This window comes from Cyprinus carpio, chromosome A7 (assembly GCF_018340385.1).
Source record: "Cyprinus carpio isolate SPL01 chromosome A7, ASM1834038v1, whole genome shotgun sequence".
NCBI lineage: Eukaryota > Metazoa > Chordata > Actinopteri > Cypriniformes > Cyprinidae > Cyprinus > Cyprinus carpio.
Window position 1 is genome coordinate 34,890,440 of NC_056578.1, and position 15,469 is coordinate 34,905,908.

At 38.2% G+C, this 15,469-nt stretch overlaps 1 protein-coding gene across 3 annotated transcripts in view; it reads right to left on the reverse strand.

Moving 5' to 3' along the window:
* LOC109092881 (ankyrin repeat domain-containing protein 11-like) overlaps window positions 1–15,469 on the reverse strand; it is a 129,578-nt gene that overhangs the window by 18,529 nt on the left and 95,580 nt on the right. For 2 of the 3 annotated variants that reach the window (XM_042760939.1, XM_042760938.1), the window contains exons 3-4: window positions 3,559–3,704; window positions 1,556–1,694 (exon numbers count right to left, since the gene is read on the reverse strand). In XM_042760939.1, the coding sequence (XP_042616873.1) occupies window positions 1,556–1,694; window positions 3,559–3,645 (226 nt within the window). In that variant the 5' untranslated portion in view covers window positions 3,646–3,704. Of the gene's footprint in view, window positions 1–1,259; window positions 1,498–1,555; window positions 1,695–3,558; window positions 3,705–15,469 lie in introns of those variants that run through there. The other variant, XM_042760940.1, reaches the window with a different exon arrangement.

Here is a 15,469-nt window from a genome sequence, read left to right on the forward strand (position 1 = left end):
CCTAGATTTATAATCATATCAGTTATTGGTCATAAAACAATTAACAGATTATTAGTATACTCATGCTATTCTTAGGTTTGCTTTCTGTGAGGAATCAACTCAAACTTATTACAGCCTAATAACCAACACTCTGTCTCCATCTGCACCATCATTTAAGGCTAGGCGATACTTCAAAATAGCGATTTTGTGACATCTTTTCTGACGATATATAATTATGGAATAATTGCAATACTGTTAAAAGTTGAGCTTAGAGACAGTAAGCCAATTTCATTCATGTTTCACACTGCTTTCAAACACCCCTTTACAGATGTACCCCCCCACACACCTACCCACATCAATTATCGCCAAAATTTGGAAATATATAAAGAACTTCCTATACAACTTCCTTTTCATTTCATCCCTGCCAAGACTGGGTTGATAATGGCTTCCATAGCAACTGCTAACGCTTCATAATTAAAAAGCTCCCATTGCAGTAAAACCTTAAAACGTGTGTCCAACTTTCAGTAGCAGCCGAAAGGGTGTTTGTGTGAGCTCGTTGTGGTAATGGAATGAAGATCTAACTTGTCCTGTACTGGAATCCTTCCAACTGGGGGAGGAGACCACGGAGAGAGCAGCTCAACTACATCAAAAAGTCCCAGTAAGGGTGCATGAGGTGGAGCACAGCCAATAGTTGGATGGATTCCATTAGGGACAGACAATGATGCAGCATAAAAACATGCAACAAAACCCTAACTACCTTCACAGAGACTGTAGCTGCCATTGTATGGGCCTAAAAGTGAGGATTTAAATCTCTGATGAAAAACTGAATTTCAAAATTGAAGAAATATTCAATGGATTAGTTATTAATAGATAAACCAATGCAAAAGCAGTACTTCAGTGTTTAGAGCAAAATAAGTGTTGGAAATGGACAGAGAAAGAGAGACCAACACAGAGACAGGCCAATCAAAGCATGAATGTGACCACACCCCCTATTAGCATTACAATGAGCACTTCAGGCATTGTCTGATGAGAGAGAAAATGGGCAAGATTTCACGCCTTACAGCCACGTCTCAAAAGAGAGGGGGGTTCTGCCAACGGCTTGCTAAAAGGTTACAGAGAGGCTTGCGCCTCGACTGCAAAAATATGCAGAAATTACAGCCATACAACAAACCACACAACTTGAAATACATTCAAACCACCAACCCTAACCCTACACAAGCTAAAAACACAACAACAAATGGGAAAAAATAGCCAAATTGCAACATAAATGTGCAGCTTACCGTAAACTCCCACATTCAGTTAGGATCAAATGAAGTACTTGAACAAAAATGATAATGATTCAGGCTGATCTACATCAAAATATCCCTATAAATAAAACAAAGTATGATATCTCACTCTTCTCAGCATGTCATATCCAACAAATTTCCAATTACTGGACAAATGGTTTCTCCTTCAGCATGTCTGTCATTGCAGGCCACATTACTGAAGAAAAACATCAACAGTAGCCTACACACAAACACTCACACACTTCCTGTTACCCAGAATTCTGTGCTATGAGCTGGCCCCACCCCCTTACCCGAGTCAGAATCTTTCTGATCCCCATTGGCTCCGACGGTGAAGGGCAGCTTCCTCTTAGGAGCTTTCTCTTTCATCTCTTTGACACCATCGCTGTGGTCCAATTTAGGAGTCTTGTTTGACGAGCCTTTGTCTTTATCCTAGGGGAACATGGGAAATAGTTTAAGTTTAGTAGGAAACAGCATAACAGAACCTCCAACGATTCAGCTCAGAGTAAGGGACAAATATTGCTGTCACAAAGAAATATAGAAGATACAACTGCATAAGCTTTATACATTATAGCGTACATCATTATTGAATATATATGGCTAATATGGACTTGTTTTCCAGGGGGACTGCAACATTTTTTGGGAGACTCCAAGAGATTGCAAAGTAAAGAGCATACTTAAAGGGCATTTTCATCCAAGTTGTTCATTATGAGACATTTCTGCATTTTAAAGTTGGACACTTACCATATAATAATTTATATGATTATTATTATCATCATTTATAATAATCATAATTTGAATATATAGATAATTGTATATTTATGGACATAATATTCTTTGCAGCACATTTAATTAACATCTAAAACAAGAAAAATGGCACAATTTAAGTGCTGGGACAAAGGAATATCACAATATGTGTCCATGAAAAATGTCCTGAAGTTACTTTAAGCAAAACATGAGATATTCTATGTAAAACATGTGTCCCCACAAAGGAAGAGAAATTGAGATTTTAACCTGATCTCTTCATAAAAACATAAATGGATGTAGAAATAATAGGACTCCATACATGCACATAAGTAAAAGGCTGACTGTTGGGAGAGGAAGTGGGACTGGAGCAGCTGGGGCTGTGTCTGCTACTGGCAATGCTAATGAAGGCTAATTAAAGAGCTCTTAGTGCCGTGATAAAGCTAAAGCTGAATGCAGCGTAGAGACGTTTCTACTGCGAGAGCCTCTCCACCCAGCCCGCCTCCCCCTCTGTCATGAGACTATGATGTCATCCACGTGCAAACACACACAAGCACAAGGACAATATCTGCCCCTAAGAACTGAGCTCAAAGAGATATGAAAACACAGTGAGCCAGAGACAACGATGAGAGCAGGATTTCTTATAGCACGTAGAGCAACCAAAGCTAAATCAAGTAAAAACTCTTTTGCTGCATTTCTCTAAAACCATCTGTGTGAGCAGCCCTGTTTACTTGCTGGTCTCCTAGCAATGCTTTCACTCTTCCTCGGACGCTCACGTGCTCGCTCCCTTCCACTCGCAGAGTCTGATGCAATACTGCACAGAATGATGTACATACACACACCATCTGGGTCATAAACTCTTCACTAACTCTGGCTTATCTTGCACCAAAACACTGACCCACAGATTCAAAAACGTATGAAGAGAAAACAGCATCAAATGCCTCTTTATTTATATATTGTTTTTCTACAGTTCCAGACTGAATTTCTACTGTGTTTTCACCCTTAACACAGCAGAAGACAGTCTTCTATGACCGTATATTTAGTGCTGTTTGATGGTTTTGCTTTTGCTGTTTTTGGATTTACAAATCCTAGGATCGAGGACAATGAATCTCATTAATTAGCATGTTTAAGTCAAGTCTCTTAACTAAAGATTGCCATATTCTCACAGCTTTGTGATCTTAGGGTATAAGGTGTTGTGTTTTAAGCACCTTGTTCATCTTACGAAAGAAAAAAAAAAAACAGTTACAAAAATGTTTTATGAAAACATCACATAGACATCAGAGTGATGTACTATTAGTATAGCATGATTAGTAAGGATCAACTATTGACTGTGATTCTTACTTAAATATTTAAATTGTACAAAAACAAATAAAATATTCCCATTCTTAATAATGTTGAAATAAGCAATGCAGTGTGCAATGATGTATGTAGCTCTAAAGAAAATATTTAGGATATAAACTATCCAATGGGTCATACTTAACAGCTGAGAAAGGCTACAGGCAGTTATATCAGCAGAGTGTGTGCACATTTATATAAAATCAGTTTTCCTCACCTTCTTCCCACCCTGCTTTTCCACCATGTCGGTGTTGGATGGGAAGTCCTCCAGCTGGGGGGTTTTAGAACCCCCACCCTTGGGCATCGTTCAGCTATTGCCACGACAAACCTCATTCACGCTTCCATCGCATCGTCATCGACCGTCTGTGAGACAGAGAGAGGGAAGGACACATTAGTACTTTACTGTCAATCTCCATTAAAACTTTTTACTTAGCAAACAAAATTCTATATTTTTTCCCCCCATTTTTGTTCAACTGGTCATTTTCAAAGTCCTTTAAAGCAACAGATCTTCAAAATCAAACAGCACATGCGTACTGATCTCCTCAGAACAAGAAGTTTGAGTTGCTTATAACGTGCATTTGAAAAAGTAACACACACCAAACATCTTCCCTTGTAATGACCTGTAACAAGAAGCGTTTCTAAACCTGCTGTCCAACAAGAGAGAACAAGTTTTATACCACAACATCAATGGAGTGTTAAAATATATATATTTTTTGTGATCTGATGTGACTTCTTACCACAGAATGAAAATATATTCTATACTGCAATAAAGGACATGTAGATTAGCAGTGGATCATAAATATACTTAATTATTATGAAAATACCCAAGATGGCTTAAAGAACACATAAACCATATATTGTTGCAGTCGAGTGTTTATTGTCTTCATGTTTCATCATTCAAGACATTTCTACCTTCTTTTTATTCAGTTACAGTGATAGCTGGATGCTTTTATCCATATTAGGGATTTCCTAGAACAAATGGAGTTCTATTACGAACAGTGATGACAGCATTCCCCAGATTTGGAATTAGGGCATGTAAAAAACATTTCCATTTACGTACAGAAACTCAATAGATCTTCTTGTTAAATTGATACAGGGATTTTAACATAAAAATGACACATGAAAGTGAATAAATTACAGCACAAATATTACTTAAGCTTAAACAAAATTTCATTTTATTGACAGCCCTACTGGCAAAAAAAAACTAAAATTTGTGAGCTAGACCTGTTCATCTGATAACTCTAATCTGCAATAACTAATAACTGTTAAGCAACCTAAATGACACATTCAATATAGGCTATGTTTTAAATGCAACACAGTTCAAGAATCTGGACCATTCCTCAGAATGCATTTGATCCAGTCAAGCAAGACAACAATTACAAACACCAGCAGAGATTTTAATGTTGTCTGGCTTTGATGGCATTTCCATAAACCCCAGGTATTTGTAAATTTAAGCAACTCTTTAAAATACCAACAGAATTCAGTATATTTATTAGAGATGCACCGATTGTCTGGCCAGTGATCAGAGTCGGACGATTTTTTGCATGACCGGCTTGGATCAGTGACAGGCCAGTCAGTCTCACATCTTGCCGATTCTGAGCTGATCCAGCGGTGCCGGCAATGAAGTCACAGCCATGCGCACACTCACAGTCACACGTAAACATGTTGTTTCGCATGAGAATCATTCAAATTTTAATTGCATTCAGTGTAAACAGTGACTGATAATGTATTTATGTCGTGCCAGATGAGGCTTGCACAGCCTGAGTGAGTGTGTGAGAGAGAGAGCACACACAAAGTAACTCTCAGAAATTTACAGATGCATACTGCAGTAGAAAGATATTTACAAAATATGATTTAGGTAAGCAACATTATATGGCAATGATATTTCCCCGAATATCAATATCAACACGATTGCAATGTGACACTGATTTTATTCAATAGTTTTTCAATAAACAAAGTTAAAATTAAGTGACTTAGATTTAAGACAAACTATTGACTGTTTTTGCTCAATTTCACTGATGAAAATAGACGAAAAATTCAGATCAAAGCCACAGCAGAACTGTTGTGTGTCTCTGAGCAACACACAGCAGTGTTTTGTTACTGAATGAATCCATGTTTTAGAACGAATCGAGTGAGTCAGAGATTCAGTGGCCCATTCATAAGGACAGTCACTTGCCTCATTTCTGAATGAATCAGCCATTTGAATAAATAGGGTGAATGAATGAATAAATAACTCACTCATTAAAACAGACATTTGCCACCACCTACTGGTGGTTTATTTTTTTCTACATTTATTTGTATGTTTAAAAAAATATGTAAAACATTAATTTTTTTATTGTTTTTGGATTTTGAATTTTGAATTCTTTTTTGGTTTATGGGATTTATGATTCTTTATGTGTAAATGCATCTAATACCACTTCAGATGCAGCTTCTGTTTCCTCAGCAGTGGAAAGATAGAGTTTGTTAATACTAATTTCATTTGAATGGTAAGAACTCTACAGTTTCTTATTTCTTAATGGAATTCATTAAAACAATGTAAGAATTTGATGTGAAAGATGACACAAGGTTAGGGGTAAAAAAGGCCATTTACAAACACAGCAGGAAATGACATCTGTTTTGTTACATACAGCAGCTCATTTCAAGTTAACCATTTTTTCCTCTTTCCAGTCACAGAGCACTTTATTTTGAGGGTTGTTTAAGTGAGAGAAAATCTGTAACTTAGTCCAGACTGGGGGAATTGTAATGTTTAATAATTTATTTTATTATGTAAATATTTTTTTCTTTGATTTTTTGTATTTTTGTTTGTACATTTTGTCAAGTTCAGTTTACAACTTTTCTATTGTTTACATCACACAATACAAAAATCTAGCTCTGCATGGTGATTCTGAAGCTAGAAAACAAAACAGCAACCTGTAGACTGTCACATATACAGAGATCAGAGCTACCAGCAAAATGATAAGATGAAGATATAAAAACATTACAGTGTCTTAGTGCGGAGTGTGCAAGTGCACTGCAATTCATTAGTACTGCAGGGTTGAGATGGCTGCTGCAAGAGATTAGAAGGGGAAAAAATCTATTCATTATAGTATCGCAAACTTACTGGACAGACAACCGATAGAGATACAATAAAAGATTTCACATCAAGACTTTGACAATGGTATGCTATTTAGAATAAATGTTTTGGGGTTTAATCTCTGTAAGAATGCAGAGTCATTTTTTCCCCTCATATGGGAGCCATTTTTATGCTGAACATTCCCACAGAACGACTGTAGATTCAAAACGCCCTGTCTCAATTTAAATAAAGTATGTGTGTTCACTTTGGAGACAAACTATATTATAAAATGCATGTCGTTCTTAAGTGACATCATATAAAAGCCTTTTGCACAGCAATCCGTTGTACTGCAGGTCTTACTAACCAAAATATGCATTGCATCACACCCAAATGTTATGAAAGTGCAAAAGACAAGTGACTTAATCACCCTCAACAGAGATCTAGTGAAATGTAACCAAGATTTGTACAGGAAACTCCACCCTTGAACAAATATTTGTGTATGCTGAACATCAAGGCTTAACGTGAGGGCAGTTGTACACTATAATCATCCCTCCATAATGCATGTTTTAGTTTTGTGTGACGTGCAAGGCTGCCCATTGCTTTCTCTTCCCCTGGAAAACTGGCACTCACCACAACTCTGGCGCCACAGCCATCTTTCTCCAGCCCTCCTATTCAAAGACAGCTATTTATATCTCTATCTAACCTAGTGCACGCGCATGCAGACAGACAGTAATACTGCTCTTCTGTTATTCAGGCATGTCTCCCACACCCCATCCTCACCGAAAGGTCAGGTTCTATTGTGGATAAACAAATGTGGTGTGGAACTGACACACAAACGCAGACATGCTTGTACCCTTAAAGTAGGTCGATGCATGTTCTAGAACAATACAGGCCCAAACAGGTCTGCTTTAAGATCAAAGCAACCACAGGCCATTCAACTATGTCTATATGTTAACTGTGAGATTCCACAATTCTACTGGCTGGAGGGAATAGGCAACAAATCTCCAAAAACAAAATTTAGTCAATAAAATCCACTCTGAATGCAAATAGAGAGCATACACATGAACAGAGCATAATATGGTGTAATGCATCTATTTGTGGAATGTGCATTTGTGTGCACCCTGCTTCTGAACTTGTGTGTGTTCCGCAAGCGTTACTGCAGGAAAGGAAATGCGCACACACACACATTCAGGAATGGCACCAAGAGAAGAAACACAATAACATCCATTCCAGAAACACGCCTCATTTCCTCTGCTTTCCACCCCAATCAAAAGCTGCTGCGCATCTGCCATCAGTGTGGGTGCTTGTGTCAGACAAAGCAGTTTTTTTTTTTTTTTTTTTCCTGCAGCCAGCTGTAATTCATCACATATGAGGTCTACTTTTAGCACTGTACTCTACTGTAGCTGGAGCAGACAGCACAAGGCCCAGGCTTACTGACATCTCCCTGCATCCGTTTCCTGCAGCACAACCAGACAACAGCAGTGAGTGCAAGTTTGTACATATTCCCTGCAGGGGTCTAGCACACTCCTGGTCCCTGGCAGACTGTGCAAGAACTTTCACCAAAGCAAATCTCCATTTTAGAGACTGTATAGTGTGGAAAAAGCTGACATCATGTCCTAACCATGCACGGCAACAAGCGGCATCTCTTACATGTGGATTAGACTATGTCTACTATATCTACTTATAACTGGGTTCCACATGACATTTTGTTGTATAGGTTCAACTGTGAAATTTCTTATATTAGACCTGCAAACATCTGCAAAGCTAATGGTAGTGTTGCTACTTTGTTTTTTTATTTTTCAATGAAACGCAGTCAAAGGTCTGGAATGTATTGTATGTAGGAATGCACAATATTATCAGAATCATCCGATAAAGGCTTCAAATGTAAACATCAGCCGATTTGAACAAATTTATGCCGATATGCCTTGCCGATAAGACAAATCGCTCACATGTGCTTAGGGTGTGCTAGCGATAAATCACATCAGCAGTGTGGTCACATTCTTGAAGCAAACTTTTGCCTGAAAAGTGATTACATCCACTGTTTTTGATCACCACATTTAATTTGAGAAAGTATGTACAGAATGACACATCCAGTGTGCCAGTGTGCGATAGAAAAAAACTGGAACAAGCGTGTGCAGCAGCAGCAACAACAGCCTCCCCCGGGGTTCTAATGACTGTCTGCTAAGGCCTTTTATTTATTTAGGGGGCGCTGTTGGCCTACTTGTAATAAAATGAAAAGTAAAAAACACAAATAACATTAAGATACTTGTGTTAGAATCTATAGCTTACATGAATGAAAAAAAAATACAAAAACAAACAGGACTCTTGTAAATTTAATAATTTACTACATAAAGATTTATTCATTAATATGTGATATATACGAAAAGATTTTTAGAATTTTTACAGCTCTTTTGCTTCAGACCAGGGGCGTCCAAACTCAGTCCTGGAGGGCCTCCAACTTGCCTCAGCAGACCTGCATGGAAGTTTCTAGCGTGCCTAGAACCTTGATTAGCTGGTTCAGGTGTGTTTAATTGGGGTTGGAGCTGAACTGTGCAGGACAGTGGCCCTCCAGGAACAGGATTGGACACCCCTGCTTTAGACCATCTATTAATGTTAAATCCACACATAAAATGTTAAGGTTTCCACTGCATCTTGTCTTTTTGCTCAAAACTAACCAAAATTAAAAATAATTTCTGCATAGGAGAGACTTGGTATCATTTCAGATCAAAAGGAAATGTATATCGGTATTGGAAATCTGCCAATATTTTGTATTGTGGATCCCTAATATATACTTTAGTACCAATCTGACAAAAACAATAACCAGTCTGCAGTGTCAGAAGTTGCAGTATCTGGCAGCTTTAAGCACACAATTGTGATTTACAAAGAATTGTGTTACTGAGTACTGAAATTATGCTATTAACAACAACTCCAGTCTTTATTGAGCGTGATCACAGGCTTCACATACAGGTTCAACCGGTTGCATTTTTCAGGCTAGCTGATGTTCAGATAGACAGGCCTTGTTAGTGGATGGCTGGCTCTGGGTCATGGGATTAATCTGGGAGGAATGTAGGCCTCTCAGTTTGCTGAGGCTGACCCAGGGTCAGCCGACTAGTGCTTAGACAGCTTCCTCCTGCCTGCTGACAGTGCAGTCCTGCCTTTGCTTAGCCAGGAACATAAAGCTCCCTCTAATCTCCCGCTTCCACCGGCCCCGATGGCCCCTGTCACAAGCACATGTGCATCCTACACAGATTTGGATAGGAAAACAGAATAGCATGACTGTTGTCTCAGGGAAAGCAAAATGATGGAAAAAAAATAATCTAATAAAATAAAGAAAAACAAGAATTGATTTGCTGCATGACACAAAAACAGTATCACCAGATCTAAAGGAGTTGCCAGGAAAAACTAAATGCAAAGCAGGTATGCTGTCCGTTTATACGTTTAAACAAGTCAGTATTCCTTCATGTGTAAGATGGGGCTTTGCTGTGTCATGTCAGACCTGCAGAGTATGTGAACCTGCTCTGATGTGCCACATTACTAGGGCTGGGTTGAAATGATTGATTTTAATCTATTCTCATTTTGATGAACCAAAATAGATTCTTAAAAAACAAATACCAGACAGTGAATTTATTTTAGTTTGAAAAAAACTTTGCTAAACATAATTTGGAATGCACCTTCCATCCAAGAAATTGCAATAAACATTTTGACATGAAACTAAGTCTAAGTCTAAATGGTCGATTTTATTACAAAACTCAAACAAATACAGTTTTGGCAAACTTTAAGACATAAAACAATTTATTGAAATGTATCAATCAGTTTTTCAACCATGGAACGGCATCAGTAAAACAGCTTGCAAACAATGTCATGTAACGTTACATTCATCTCAGAAAAGGCATTCAATGACCATAGCTCAATAGTCAGCTAGAAAATTTAACCAGAGAAGCATTTTACTAAATATAGACTATATTTTAATATTCATTTTATTTTTACTTAACCTGTTCTTAATTATACAATGTATGTTTGAATAAATCTGTCATGAAAACAAGTTATTACAGCCACCATTTTAAATGTTTATATTTTACCAATGAATTGGAGTAGGAAACAATTATATCATTACCAAGTTATTATTATAAAACCTGCCTTGCGTGCAATTTATGTTTGTGTACAAATCAGTTTTAATTTTATAGTAATAAACCAACTGAATGTGAGGCATCAGTGCATAGTTGAGATATTTTTTCCTTTAAGCAAAACGGATATGTACTTGATACATCCTAATGAACAGACATAGAATCAAATTAAATCAAGATTGGAAATGAAAAGAAATCCCAAGCTTGTGAAATGTGTTAATGCCCAGCCCTACACTTTCTAGGTATTTTATGTCAGCAGAGGTAATAGCATATGGTCAAAGTATATCCAGCCATTTCTTCTTGGCATAACCTATAAACTGTCAGCACAGTTGGTGAGACACCATGAATAAATGACTTTCAGCTCTCAACAAATATTTCTCCATTCATCAATCAATAGGACCTCTCCTCTCCCCTTCTTTGCTGTAGCAATCCTCTCTCTGCGGTCAAACCAGGGCCATCACAGTGTGTTGCCCCTGGAAGCCCTGAGTCCAGTTCTTCCTTATTTCTCATACAATCACTGCTGCACAGTATGACTATTATGGGCTGCTTTGGAAACTCTGCCTCCTGCTGAGATGAAAGGGCCCACAACCCCCTAGCTCGGCACCATGGTAGCATAGGGCGCAGTCATCACGTCCACTGGTATTTAGTGCAGCTGTCTCTCAGTGAAAAAGAACCATTGCATTGAGTCAACGTGGAAATGAGTGTGTGTTTTCATGTACATCACATCAGCTCAGGACTCTTTCACCACGTCTACAGTGGAGTCACAACAGCTTGAGGCTGTCCACACTCAAAGCGTCCTCATCTCAGAAATATTCACAAACCACAGACCAATCAGCTGTAAGCCTGACCTCAGCAAAAGTATACTGAAAATACAAGAATTAACAATAAAAATAATCTAGAAGTTTTGAAGCATATGATGTGCAAACGTGACTGATTTCATTCGACGGATATAATCTGGTTGCATCAGGAACATGGAGATGTGTGGGGTATAACGAGGGCCATGATGGAGGCTTGATGGTTCCCAGGTGTTGCTGAGAGCAGCTTAATGAACAGAGCTCCGATACGTGGCATGCTCGCTCTCTGCTGTGCTACTGTAACAGCCTATTTACATTTCATATAAGAGCGGCCGCGGCGGCGAGCCCTGTTTGGTGTGCAAATAGAACACTGGAGAGGCCAGCCGGGCCCACTGCCGTTTCCAGGCAACAGCGGGATGGGGTTGGCTGAGCAGCCCCTGACCCACACCAATTCATTTGATTAGAGGCTTTTGTGTTGAGAGGAAAGAAGACAAACAAGTGGAGGAGAGAGGCGGCAGGCCTTGCTTTTCTTCCTGCAGTCACCCATTATTATTCCACAGTGATGTTAGGAAGCCGTATATGTATGCATTCATGCTGAAGTTTTTCTGTAAAAAAAAAAAAAGCAGAGAGGGAGAGGAGAGAGAGAGAGAGAGAGAGAGAGAGAGAGAGAGAGAGAGAGACAGACAGACAGAGAGAGAGAGAGAGAGAGAGAGAGAGAGAGAGAGAGAGAGAGAGAGAGAGAGAGAGATGGCACTGCTGTATCGGGAGGAGTGCTGAAGGAATAGCAGTGATATTCTGGGAATGTTTAGTTGCTAATGAGTAGGCCCAAATGGAAGCTGTGCCTGCAGAAATGCAATGAACTTACAGCTCAGTAGATTTCCACAGAATTCAAAAACCTCTGCTCCTTGCATATAAATTTTTTTCTTATAATTGCATTTTGAACAAAATTTATAAATAAAAGGTTGTATTCACAAAGGCTAATTTGATAATGCTTCCTTTACCAATAATAGTAACTTAAGCACTGATTAACACATTTTACCACATTGCATATTAAAGAGTACATCATCCTTTTCATCATTAGCCCCCGCCCCCCAAAAAGCCATGCATCACGGCTGTAAACAATTATTTGTTACTTGCTATAACTAGTCAGAAATAATTGGTATTGGGATAAAGGATGTTCTCACAGACATGGACTAAAACCACAAAACTCCAATTTTGGTCTTCAAATGCATTTCAAAGAGTTGCACAGATTTTCCACCACAATCAGCATGGAAAATGTGAGAAAAGTGCATAGATTCCATGTGTGGTAAAATTGAGGCAACTTTGAATCACTACTACTCAAGCTTTGCTGCAATGAACGCCGCTCGCTCATTTTTGACAGCGAGGTGAAAGTGTAATCCGTTTTCAAAAAAAACAACAAAAAAAACAGCAACTCTGACTCATCACTCTCCCTCTTTCCGGACATGTTATTCTCTAACTAGAGACATGGCTTTATCTCTGTCTCTATCGCTTTACTCCTCCTCCTCTGTTTCACATGCAGAAATATATCCAACTATCTCAGAGAAAACCAGAGAAATGGGAAAGATCATAGCGTACCAGCTGACACACATATATACATGATATGCACACATGTCCTGTTGCCTAGCAACGCATGAACGGGGCACGTGTTTCTGAGAAAAGCGAGAGAAACAGGGAGGATGGTGTGGTGAGGAGGTGGACTGGAGTGCTAATGAACATGTGTGGACATATACGCACGTGCGGAAAACCATTCTTAACCTTTTGCAAGAACAAGCTTCCCAATAAATGTGCCATCTAAAATTCTGCTCACACCTGGTGTTCACAACATCAGTTATGTGATCCGAGAGAGAATGCAGATTACACCTGGTATTATGTGCCTCAAATGCATCCAGTGACTACTTGCGTACATAATTCATTCAAAGAAGGGTCAGAGTATTTTTATGACTAGTGTTACACAGTACTGATGGTACATTGTACCCAAGCCACAATACCCCTAATTATTATTTTTTTTTTAAATGGTATTATAATAAATAATGTCTTCACATAAACATAGTAGTATTTTTCCCCACCCAAAGTTTAAATATAAGTATTTAATAATACATTTAAATTGAATAATAACAATGACTCATCCTTGTAGTTCTCCTTTTGGTATTCTATTGAATTGAACGTTAGAGATTTTTGGGTTAACAAAATAAACCATTCGTACTAAGATTCTCAATAGTTTCATAAGAAATTACAGAAATGTTGACAACCATATTGGGGACGCTGTTATGTTTGAGAGCATTTGTTTGGAGGGCCATAGTGATGTGTTGGTAAATCAAGAAAACATCACAGCACGAGCTGATTGTTAGAGTTATAACATTCCTCCCCAATGATTTTCAAGGCAAATGCCTGTAGCGGCTTATGTAAGCATTTTGCACATTAACTAGTGATTTTTATATGCCTGCTTGTAGGTTAATCCTACAGTGACTCTACAGTCGCCATGTTGTGGAAAAACCTAGAAACCAATCATGAAGGCCCTCATCTCAGGAAATGAAAAAAAGAAAAAACAAACCTGAACACACACAGTCCACAGTTACGCTCAGCCAAACCACTTTCCCCTAAAGACTTATTGCAAAACATGAATGGTTTTTATCACTTAAGCCTGGCTGCAAAACCAAAACAACAAACAATGAGCATGTTTACAATGTCTGTCTAAATGCTTTTAAATGAGTGATGCGTCTATGAGAATTCTTATCCAATCAGAGAAGCTCTCAATTTGATTGATCAGTGTTATAGTCTGATGCTGAATTCTGTTGGGATTTCCCTCACCTACCAAATTTGCTAATCAAACAATGAGCAAAATCTTGCTATAGCAGTGGCGGAAGGGCCACAAGCAGTGATCAGAAAATGTAAAAACCTACATAATGAAAAATGTGAGCACTCTTTCCTCCAGTGAGAGAGCAGATGGAGAGATAAGAGAGGAAGAGGATGGAACTGAATGCATAATCTGGATCCTCATGTTGACAAGAAGGCTGCAGTAGGATTAAGATTCACACTAGCCCTCATGCGCACATAAAGAGACCTGTACAAGGCCAACAAGCCAGCTACAAAACGCTCAAGTTAATGAAGCCATTTGTTTACTTCCCTCCTGCCAGCATATATACTCAGGGTCTAAAATGATCTTTTCATCACACCTGCCAATGTTGAGAGAATTGAGAAAATGTCCATTAAGGTTGACACAATACCAAAGTTTCAGTCAATACCAATACACATAAAGTTTACAATTCTCTAAATAAGGTTACATTTTTATGCAATTAATAGTTCCATTGAAATCTCTAATGTAAAAAAAAAGGAAAAAAAGATTTTAATAATTAAAATTAAATGAAAACAAATTGCAAGTATTTTTATGCAAATAAGCTTACGCACAACCATATTAGCTATTATCTGTTTTTCTTTTTTGTTGCTAATATAGAAGTTTATATATAGGGGAAATAATGGGGAACAATTTAATGCAATTCCAACATAATGATTGAATTTGAGTGAAACAAGTGTAGAATTAGTTAACTTTCTCTAAACCTTGTAGACTTTTCTATTTCAGTTACCATGCACATACTTAGTGACTGGCAAGGCATGCTATTCCAGCAGGACACTTTTGTGTGCCCAAAAGCACAACACAACAGCGACAAAACAAATGCAAGCCCTGCCAGAGCAGCCATGCAGCACCACAGCCCCTGCCAAACCAAATCATGCCACAGTAGCTCTCAGGAGTATGTGAGGGTGGGCGGGACGGATTCAGCATGTTTCATTCAGAGTACTGCACTTAAGATTCTACAAAATCAGTCTAGATCTAAATATTTATTTTATTGCAAAAAAAATCTTTATTTCATTTCAACAGGAAAAATAACTATGGCCTATGCCATAGCACACAATAAAATTAATTCAAGTGAAGAAACACATATAAAGGTCAATGGCTATGTTCACACTGCAAGCCTTAGTGCAGGCGTTCTCAACCAGGAAGCCCACAGCAAACTTCCAAGGGAGATTCAATGATTTAAAATAATAATAATACTAATAATAATTAAAAAAAAAACAATTCCATATTAAGTTTCTAATTTTAATACTCACTTAACAACTGGATATATGAGGTGTCTAAGTGTA